An 11421-nucleotide genomic window follows, 5' to 3' on the forward strand; every position below is an offset into this window, starting at 1 on the left:
TCTGATAAAATTCTAGTACGGTTCTAACACAATTTTAAAAAGGAAAAATACATTAATTTTCTCTAAATTCAAACTTTATTGTATAAATTGTTATTATGATTATAAAACTAAGAAACAAATCATTGTGAATCAGTAATGAAAAACATCTTTCTGTTCCAAAAAAATAATCTAGAACATATTTGTACACATAAATTTTTATTGTCAATTTATATAATTCATAATTATATAATATATAGATCTGTGTCCCTATATCCTACAATTTAGAGATTTTACGTATCTCCGTATCTGTATCCGTGTCCGTGTCTGTGTCGTATCAGTGTTCGTGTTAGTGTCTGTGCTACATAGGATACACGTATTTAATATCGACACTCGTACGATACGTATCGGTGAAAAATTCAATTAAAAAATATTTGTTATATTTCTGATAATTTTAACAAGGTTCTAAGTAATTTTAAAAAGCAGAAATACATTAATTTTCTAAAAATTCAAAGTTATTGTATATATTTTTATTATGATTATAAAAATAAAGAATAAATCATTTTGAACCAGCTATGAAAAACATTTTTCTACTCCAAAACAAATATGAAACATACTTGTAGACATAAATCTTTATTGTTAATTTATATAATTCATAAGTATATAATATATAGATTTGTGTCTCTGCGTCCTACATTTTAGAGATTACACGCATCTCTATCGCATCAGTGTATGTGTCAATATTTGTACTACATAGCATACAATTAATTATTATTAAGACAAATTAAACCACTTTTATATCTTCAACTAACTTAAACAATATAATTGCTAAAAAATTATATTTTGTCAAAAAATAATCCTAGTCATGGAGTTAATGAAACCAAATTTCTTTATCATTGATTAAAATTGTATTAGAAATTATATCGAGATACATTAATAAAATATTTAATAAACGAAAGGTTATTTTTTATCTTTAAATAAGATCCTGAAGATACTGCTTACAAATGATCAACATCAATAATCATAGCTGAAGAATGTTATTTAGTAGGCACTGTTTTATTCACTTTGCTATAAGTCAAGCTCCAGTAGCCCATCAAATAGAAAAAATGTGTAAGATTATTCAAAAGCTAAATGATGAACTTATGGCAAAAGATGCCAAGGAGCAAACACTTGAATAAAAGATGGAGGTATTGATGAAAAGTAATGAAAAGCAAAGTGAACGCATGCACAAACAAGATAAGTTGATCCGCAAACAACACATTCAAATGAATAAATTAGTTTTATGTTGATTTATATAATAAATTTGACTTTTTTTAACTTGTTTTCAATAGTTTTCGTTGTGTAATATGATTTACTTTTAATTTGTGTACAACTTTTTCTCAAACTATGTATTTGAAGTTCATTCCTATTTAGCTTGAATGAATTTTGAGCATCTATAAGCAGGTTTGAATTTTTTTTATAAACAGGTCAAAATACTATTTTAAATAGGTATTAATAAAACATATAAAAATAGGCACCGAAATTGATTTGGTGACTATATTTACAAAGTTGTTGTTTAGAGAACGAAACATAATTGGTTGCTGCAATTAAAAAAAAAATATTTAGCCACCGAAATTATAGGAGTCTCCATTTAGTCACCGAATTAGCCACCACAATTTTTTTTAATTAATTAATTTAATCCATTAGCGACCAAAAATGATGGTCGGTATCACCTTTTATTTCAGCTACCAATTTTTTATAAAAATTTGGTCACTAATTTTTTCTACGACGGAATAACAACCAAAATTTCGATCACAAATTTGCGACTAATTTATAATTCGGTATCTAAATGCTTTGCGACTAGGGTTTTTCGTTTCCATCTTTATTCGGTGACCGTTTCGGTTGCGAATATGTTTAGTGACCAATTATAGTGCTTTTAGCGACCGAATTTGGTAGTCGCTAAAAGTGATTTTTTTTTTGTAGTGAGAGACTTAGCGACCTTCTTAGTATGTTGAGTTCGTGCTTGCAAATTCTACTCAATTTGTGTGTGGTTCAATCTTAGTGCAATATGGCAAGTTGTTGGTGTTGGGTCTAACTTGACACAATGTTGATTCGATAATAGTTTAAGATCCTTATTGAATTGTCTTGCATGCTAGTTATAACATTTTGGACATTTTCTTCATTTTTTTAGGATAGTCTCCATGTAGGCTTTGAGTGTATTGAGGGTTGATGGATCCATCTCATGATACGATGATGTTGATGTGATAGTCCCGCTTCTAGTAAAGTACCTTAAGACCTATGGTCTGAGAATATTTTTACTCATGTTTCATAGTGGACGCCAAATGTCCTTATCGAGACTAAGCATGAGGTGCTCAAGTTTATCTTTAGAACCACTTTTCCATTCTTCCCAGTCAAGGGTTGAGGGAACAATGATTTTTCTTTTAAGAAACTTTTGTATTCCCACAGATGACGATAATGTTCTTATCCAAAATCCGTTGAGATAACATCTTTAGGATCAATGTACTGTCCACGATCAGAGCTCCATCACTGTTTTGTCCTTAAAAGGTTCCTTAGAGAGTTAAGGGAAAAAGATGTATTTAAATTGCACTTCCTAGATGATGTGAGACTATTGGACATACCAGAACAAGCTCCCAAGTTGAGGTCCAAGGAGAACGAGGGTTTATTTTTTGGACCACCTTTCCGTTCCTTCCAATCTAAGACTAAAGGAATAAGGATTCATCTTTGGAACTGCATTTCCATTCCCACAAATGATGCCAATAGTTTGATCTTAAGTCCGTTGAGATAACATCGTTAAGGGCAATCACTGTATTCAAAGTATTATCTGCTTTGGAATTCAAAGTTTCATCATAGTTTTTTTTCTTAAAAGGCGTATCTAAATGTTAAGGAAAAAAAATGTGTTTAAATTACTGTTGATCTCAAGTAATGTGAACCTATTAAACATATCAAAACTTAAACATGATTAATTTGATAGTTGTGGTACTCTCTTGTTATCAGTATGACTAATACTTAGTATAACTAATACTTTAACCCTGAACAGTACAAACCAATATGTTTTAAAACTTATATATGATTTTGTAAAACTAAATAAAATAAAATAAAAACTATGTTTTGATTTCTTTCTAAGTTCAAGTTAATTCTAAGCTTATTACAAGATTTAAGAGGACATAACCATGTCTTATTGATGACCAAATCTAAATATCAATTACCAGCATGAACCTTTAAAGTGTCTCAACAATAATACTATTGGGTATAAATAATAAATAAAGTTATTTTCCCCCTTTAATGTATGGTATCTTTCCCCTTAAATAACAATGCATACTATAATGAAAAATAAAAATTAAATAAGTTACAAATTAAAAATAGCTCAAATAATTTTATTTTATAAGTTAGAAGTTTATAAACACTATAAAAAAATCATTAAATAAAAAATAATTTCAAAAAATAATAATTAATTGCTATAAAGATTAAAAAATTATTAGTATCCAAATTTAATCATTTTAATTTTTAAAATAATATTTAACTTAATTAATATAATAACTAATTACTTTTTAAAAAAATAATTTTAATTTAATGTTTTTTATAGTAAAAATAACTTAATAATTCAAATTCTTTTGTGTTGGTCGAATTAGCTTGTTAAATAAGTAATAACTTAGTAGCTTTATCAAACACACTCCATATAGTCATCATAAGATAATATAAACTCTTCCATTTACAAGATTGCTCCATATATGCATAAATGACATGGAATGAAAGGAAAACAAAAAACAAAACAAAAAAATGTGTTGAAAAAAAAACACCTTTATTTTACAAACTGGTATTATATGTTGGAAAGAGATAAAAAATAATCTTTTATTTTACAAACTAGTATATTAAGATTTAGAATGTATTTGTTAATATCAATAAGCCAACTACTAGCTTATTTAGCCATCTTATAAGCTAGTTTGATAAAGAAGAATTTGGTAATACTTCAATGTAGCTTATTTTAATAACTTATAATTTATAAATTTCAATACTTCAAGTAATATGCAACTTATAACTTATTTTAATTTTTTTCTATTACTATTCTTTAGATTTTAATGTATTTTCTTATTATTTTTAATTTCTTTCTTCACATTATTACTTATTAAATTGTATTGAGACAATTATTGCACTATTTTTAGTATTTGTTAGATTTTTTTATTTTTTTTATGTAGTTTAAATTAAAAAAAATATTAAAAATTGAAGTAATCCTGTTTCATTATATGATGCTATTTCAACATTACTATTGTAAAAAACTATAACAATAGTTTGAATTGAGAAATTAAAAAGTTTACATTTTTAAAATAAATAACTACTGAATTTTACTAAATAATTTCTTTTACTTTTTATATGCTTGAAAAGTAAATATTTTTAATCTGTCAAGAAAGAAGTCCTATTTATTTCTTTTATAAGAAATTTTAAAAAATATTTCTCTCAGAAACACTTATTTTAAATTTAATCAATCTTAAACTTAACAAAATAATATATAAATTGAGGATAACTTTTTGACGCCAAAAATTGGGTTTGTACATTATTATATTTAGATCTAAATTGTAAAATTGAAGACTTATATGCATTTGCAAGTCACTCCTTGACAAAAGAAATGGATGATTGTGAATCGATAACATAATTTTAAAAATTCGATGTTAAGTTTTTGTTACAAGATACAATCATTTATAAATATAGTTATCAGTGCATAATGTTTGTTCAAAATAAAAATAAAAAAGTAGTTAAATAATATTAAATTGTTTTCATATAATCTTTAAAAGTTAATAATATAAATTAGAAACAAATCATCATTATTTCATAAGTTGTTTTTATAATCTCTCTCAAATATCTATAATTTACTGTCTATTAAATGTCTTTCTTTCAATTTTTATTATTTTATTTTGTGTTATTACTAATTATATTTTATTTATTGCTTTTATTATCTTCGGTTTGTTTGAATCTGTTTGTTAATGAAAGATAATTTTAACCAAAAGTTACCTTTTCTTTTTAGAAAACACACCAGCAAACAAATCCTATATTAACAAAAACAAGTAACTACTACAATAACAATAATAACAATCTCATTTCCATGGCACATTAAAATTGGGTCCCTTGAACCTATTTAAATAAATAGTATGAATAAGAATATCATAATCCAAATACAGATGATCTTATAGCTGAATTTGGACATAACATGAATAGATGATGATTCTATAATCTATGGCATCACAACATGAATGGTACAAGAGAATATTGGCTTGAGTTAAGCCTTGAATGGAAATGAATGACACGGTTCAACAAAAAATCTCCATAGCATTAGTAGTGACCCACAGCCTTGCCACACCTCGGAGCATTACTTGGAATTGGGTACTCATCTCTCCATGAATTTGCAGGAGAATACACCCTAAGGTAAAATTGCTGGCCCAAATACTGATGAACCCAATTCTCAGATCTCACATTCCACATTCCCACATTGTCCAAAGGTACGTAAAGTGCAGTCCATGACTTGGGATAAACCTGTCAAACCAAATAATACTTTTCAATAATGTCAATTTCATTGACATTTCACAAAGGCTGCTTAATAGTTCATTTGAAAAACTTCTCCACAAGAAGTTTTAAAGACAAATCTTCATGATAATTTTATCTTAAAAGTATATTCTAATATGAATTCTGATATAAAGAAAATCACATTAAGTGTTATATCAGAAGGGATAACAAACATGATTACCTGAACTGTGGAACGAGAAATTGTGTCTCTTAAATTGTAACTAAGCCTGCTTGCTTGTGACCATAGTCCTCCATCCATTCTGCTCGTTCCAATGAAAAGATACATTATTATAATGTCTAATTAGTATGACAAAAATGTTTAGATATGTGTACATTTTTGTAAGTTCAATGGAAGATAACAAAGAACTCAGTAGTCAATTTCAAGAGATACACTTTACTACAAGTTGGTGAAGGCAAAAACCATTGATCTCAAAGAACAAGAGAGTTGTTTCATTGAAGTAACTCATTGTATTAATTGAATGAAAAAAAAGAGAGATGTAAATGAGTGTGCTACATGCATCATATATAAAGCTTATTGAACTATACAGAAACTGATCAGAAAGCAAGTAGAATCGAGAGGGGTAACACTCTGAAGTTTAGTATCAAATTTTTGCAGCTGAAACGAATGATTCGGTGATCTTACCCTACTACAAAGAAGCTGTGGCCGTCAATGTGCCAAGATTCCACAGTGTCTTCAGTATTCTCAAACACAACCTCCAGAAAGGCACGGAAATCGGCTTCCATGACAGAAGTTTGAAGGTAACCACCACCACCAGTGGGGTTGTCAGGGATACTTCCAAGTGAGAACACCCCTTGGATCTTGTAGTAATCAGCCAGTTTAAGTGGTGTATCAGCAGGTATGAAGGACACACTATTGACAGCATATCTCTGTTTGCCATTGATAACTGGAGCAGAATTTTGAAGTCTAATTGTACGAGTTGTGTTTATCATACCATAATGGTATGATCCTTGTGGATTAGGTCTTGGCCCACTTGCTGTCAAATTCCTCCTGATGTAATTATATATATGTAGTAAGTATGGTAGTACTGTGTTATACAATATAGTTCAGAGACCAGATAATGTAAAAACTTGGCAGCATAAAATCACATAACCTTGTTATATATCACTTTAGCTCTTCACTATGGAATAATTAGATCTCAAATACAGTACTAATATAATTAAGTGGTGGAACTAATTCATGGCATGTCTCAGTTTTCATAATTGTAAATGATAAAGAAAGAGTTTAGAGGTACTTTGGAATGGTTATTTGATTAGAATTGGAGTTTTTTCAACTACTTTTTATGATGCAAACCTTTCATTATGTAGATTTCTGAAAGGAAACTTCAATTCTGATTGAATAACAGCACTAAAAACACATAGCATCAAAATTGTCTTATTAAAATATCAATATCTAGTTAATGGAGAAGATGAAAATGTGAATCTAAGTACTTAACTGAGTAAAAAAATATTCTGGAAAGTCACATGTATCATTTAGCTTTTGAATATAAAATAAATACCTAAGAGAACGAGCTTGGTTTAAAGACCAATCAACTTGAATAGTTGGCCCCCAAGGAAAAAGGCCAGTAACACTTCCTCCAGAGTTACTGTAACGAAAAATGGAGGTAGCATTCAACACTTGAGAGGTAAATCTAGTTGTGACAACAATAAGGTAGTCTTGGGGTGGTTGATCAGCTGTAACCAACACAGAGTAAGTCTGCCCCAGATGAACATCAAGTGAGTCATAAATGTTTTGGAGAGTGTGGGTCCCTTCCACCTCAACAATTGTCATTTTATGACCTTGGATTCTGAAATTGATTGAAGTTGTGAGACCCACATTTGAAATCCTGAATCTGTATGTCTTGCCTGCCAAAAATCAAATGCCTCATAATTTAACATGAAATTATTCATCCAATTATAGATACATCTGCTATGGCATCAGCTTTCAAGTAAACAAGTTGCTTAAAGTTCTTGTATACCTTGATCAACTGTGAATGTGTAGGCATTGGAACCACGTCCATTGATGATAAGTCCATCAGGGAAGGGAAGGTCATTTCCACCATCCAAAATTGCCCTCAAATCCTGCAAGAATAAACACAATTTTGCTGATTATTAGTCTCTTTTGAAACACATTTGCTAGTGAGCAAATCAAGTCAATTGGTTAAGGACACAAAAGCTACAACTAGTAGCCTCTATCTTGAAAATCACATCCAGAGAAATTATTAGATGGTCCCAAACCACCAAGTGTTTATTGTTCTCATCAACCTTCACCCAATATAGAATTGAGATTTCCAATTTACGAGAGAATTAATGGCATTCAATTTCATGTCAGATGAAAATTAGTCTGCACCAATAAACCGTAATAATTTTTCCTGACTCAGGAAGACACTTGGGTAGGATTTCTTGGAAAGTGTAGATTGTTTCTTAGTTATATTGCATAGAATACAAGGACTACTAATAACATTGGGAATGCAAATAGTGGAAAAGTGAAAACATATGTACCCTTAATTTGAATTAAAATGCCAGCAAACTAAGCCAAATCCAACAACAATCATCCAAAGAAAGCAACTTACTGTGTGATTTCTCTTGTACCAATCTCCTGCCAATATAGTGAAATCTCCTGCCGGAGGAGGGAAAGGCACCGGAATCCCGGGGCGGCTAGCAATTTTGAATCCACCATAACCTCCTGCTGCCTTGTGGAATGCAAGGGAAGGGTAGTAGAAGTAGCTACCAATTTGATCCTTTACTTGAAGAACATAAGTGAAGTTGTGCCCTGGTGAAATTGGACAATTGGTGCCATACACTCCATCCTGCCATGAGTTTCTCCTCTGCAGCACTCCATTCCTATACAAAGAATCAAGTAGTACAACACTGAATTCTCTCCAAATGAATTATAGAATTTACATGTGCGTTGAAATTGCAGACATGGCCTTGAGATTGCTATCTACCTACTTATTTGGTTCTCACTAATTTGCACATCAAACATTACCTGCTATTTTGGGGACAAAGGCAAGATTCCATTCTTGTATTATAGTGTAACATTAGCATATTAAATCAGCAATTTAATATTTTGTAGATCAGACAAGTATTTATATTTCAATCAGGAGGTGTCTATAGGGTATTTGGTGTCCCTCTATTCTGCCATATAGACTGATTTTGATATATTAAAAGTAGCCACTTTTAATTAATCAAATTTTACAAAATTTCTCTGAATAATTATTTGATTAAGAGAGGGTGTTTTAAATACGATTTACAGTAAACATATGAGGGTGACAACAGAAACATCTTATGATCTATTGAACCACATAACAGAAAATCAGTGACAGCTACAGTCCAATTATTCTAAAATCACCCAGATCTGGCATTTAGCATACAACATATTCCAATAAACAACACAAACCATGATCGTAATTCTGTATTATCCCTTTTAAACGACGCCGTAGCATCCAAATTAGGCTCTCATAAATAGTGAAAAAACAGAAGGAAGAGGAAACGTTTTTTTTTTTTGCGGCTGATACTTTGAAGAGTGGAGTAAACAAGAAGGAAACCAGAGAGAGAGAGACTAACCAGGATAAGAGGAAAGGTTCATCCAAGCTATTGAAAACATTGATAATCAAGTTATCATTGGTCACGGCCTCAATTTGTGGCCCTGGAAATTGCCAGTTTATCAGAATCCCCTGCAATAAGGATTTTCACACCATATATTAATTTCATTCATAAGAACAAACAACAAATTAAGGTGATAAAGGAAACTAAAACAACAACAAAAAGTACCTGTTGTTTAACACCAAGAGGATAAATGTCTCCATATGTGACATTCCAAGTATAAAACCTATAAGGGTCCTCCCCTCTAGCAGATGCCACTAACAACAGTACCAAAAATAAGACACTACACACTCTCATGGAGCACCCCATTTCTTAATTCTTGGTGTTTCTCCTTCCCTCCCAAACCCAAAATGTGTATATGGGAAAATGACAAACTTTCTTCAACTTTGAACCAACCAAGTTCTATATTTTTTTAACACAGCACCCTCTTTTCCTTTGTGCAAAGGGTTCACAGCCAACCCTTTGCTTTTTGCCTTTTGCTTTAGAACTCACTCAGCCTAGACGGCTGATATAAAGAGAGATAATGTCGGTAGAAAGAGAGAGAAAACCAAAGGATTCTTCAACAGAAGCAATGGATCATTAGGGAACCACCCCTTGCATTTGCATGTGGATGTGTGAAATGGTAGCCAGAGGCATAATTGAGCTGTACCCAACAATGCAGTACCTTTATAATGAGTGTCAGTAACCTCTTCAGACCACGTCCCTTCAAATTGACCATAATTAAGTCATTGATGTTAAAAATAGACATAAAACAAACCAAATAAATAAATATTTTCCAAATTCCCAGAACTAAAAATTTACTCACCATATAAATATAAAGATGCAGTGGAATAACATTTTACTTTGTACACCAATAATGCCTTAATGATAGAACAGAACTTCAAACTATAAAATTACACATTACCATAGCTCTGGTACAAATAGAAGGTTTAACTTAATTTACTGTAACTGGGATAATGGATGAAAAGAAAAAGGTTAACATGATTTAAGTTGTGGTAACATAAAGAAGTACGACATATGAGGGATGAATGTGTCTTTTTGTTCTATGTTGTGTTTTGTTGTGAAGGGATGAATACTGATATGATCCAGAAACAGTGCATTAGGGTCTACTTTGTCTGCAGGTGTTTGAAAATCCTGTTCTTGTGCATTGAAAGCCGCTAACTACTTTATGTGACACTTACTAGATTTTCATTCTACACGTTCATTTCATGCCTCATCCAAATTCTAATCCTTTCCTTAATGCTCTCATTTTAGAAAAGAAAAATAGAAGTTCTTGTTGTTTTATGATTGGATTCGGTTTCTTCTGAACAAAAAGAAAAAGCAAATCAATAAAAAAAAATCACAGAACTTGAATCTAATATGATGTGATTAATATTTCACACAACGTAAGAAAAAATATGTATAAAATTGATAATTTTAAACTAACTATCTCAAATATTGCAAAAGTAAAATGACAATAATTTTAACGATTTGTTTTTATTAGTTTAAAAGAATATCATTTTAAATTTTGACAGAAATGACAATAGTTTATATATTTATTTAGACAAACTTTTCAATTTTGACTGAAATATTTAAATTTAGTTATTTAAAATATCTTGATTATGACAAACTTTCCTGTTTTTGTCTGAAACATCTAATTAGTTGCTTATTTAAATATTCTACAATCACTTTATCTTTATTATTAAGACTAACTTTTCGGTTTTTCTCAAATATTTAACTATACTGATATTTAATTTGGCAATACTTTTATTAACAGCATTCATAATCATGTTATTTTATTTGTACTAAAATTAGCGAGAAAATAATTTTTTTTCTTGTTGCTGTTTTTGCCTATTTATTGTGTTTTTATTTTGTTTATGAAATTATTGTACTACTAAACTACTGCATGGTCAGCACCTCTCAACATCTTCACATGTCTCTCACAAAATATTTTAAAACATCAGTAATAATTAATATATTAAATTATTTATAAAATATGATTAAGATGTTATTGAACTACTTCTTAACCCATATAAGTTCACACTAACAAAGGTTCAAACAAAAAGTATAGCTTAATATTTTTTAAATCTCTTTATTATAAATTCCCTTTATTATAAAGAGTCGAGAATCGAAAGACCAAAAATAATAAAAGAAAAAAACACTTACAGATAAATTCGTCCATTTAAGAACATATATGTTTTGTGAATAAAATATTTTTTTTCTAATTGTTATATAATCCTTAAACAGAAATACATTCTTGATTTATAAAAGGCTATCTATCAATGCCATTCAATTTAAATGAAAATAATA

The 11421-nt window shown here is 29.9% G+C and overlaps 1 protein-coding gene across 1 annotated transcript; it reads right to left on the reverse strand.

Annotated features, from left to right (window-relative positions):
- Positions 1 to 5038: 5038 nt before the first annotated feature.
- On the reverse strand, positions 5039 to 9844 carry LOC137817887 (L-ascorbate oxidase homolog). The gene is made up of 8 exons (XM_068621115.1): positions 9301 to 9844; positions 9094 to 9203; positions 8100 to 8370; positions 7506 to 7608; positions 7047 to 7392; positions 6173 to 6538; positions 5711 to 5789; positions 5039 to 5499 (listed from the first exon to the last, which is right to left on the reverse strand). Exons 1-8 carry the CDS (start codon positions 9439 to 9441, stop codon positions 5299 to 5301), a joined length of 1617 nt encoding a protein of 538 aa, XP_068477216.1. The 5' UTR covers positions 9442 to 9844; the 3' UTR covers positions 5039 to 5298.
- Positions 9845 to 11421: the final 1577 nt, after the last annotated feature.

Source organism: Phaseolus vulgaris, chromosome 11 (genome assembly GCF_051622355.1).
Source record: "Phaseolus vulgaris cultivar YP4 chromosome 11, ASM5162235v1, whole genome shotgun sequence".
In the NCBI taxonomy this organism is placed as follows: domain Eukaryota; kingdom Viridiplantae; phylum Streptophyta; class Magnoliopsida; order Fabales; family Fabaceae; genus Phaseolus; species Phaseolus vulgaris.

Bases quoted from the DNA above. Each gene is read 5' to 3' on its own strand.
- LOC137817887 (XM_068621115.1), bottom strand. From the start codon at position 9,441: ATGGGGTGCTCCATGAGAGTGTGTAGTGTCTTATTTTTGGTACTGTTG. The intron at 7,609-8,099 runs GTAAGTTGCTTT...TTATTCTTGCAG, and splicing joins GGTACAAGAGAAATCACACA to GATTTGAGGGCAATTTTGGA. The intron at 7,393-7,505 runs GTATACAAGAAC...GATTTTTGGCAG, and splicing joins CACATTCACAGTTGATCAAG to GCAAGACATACAGATTCAGG.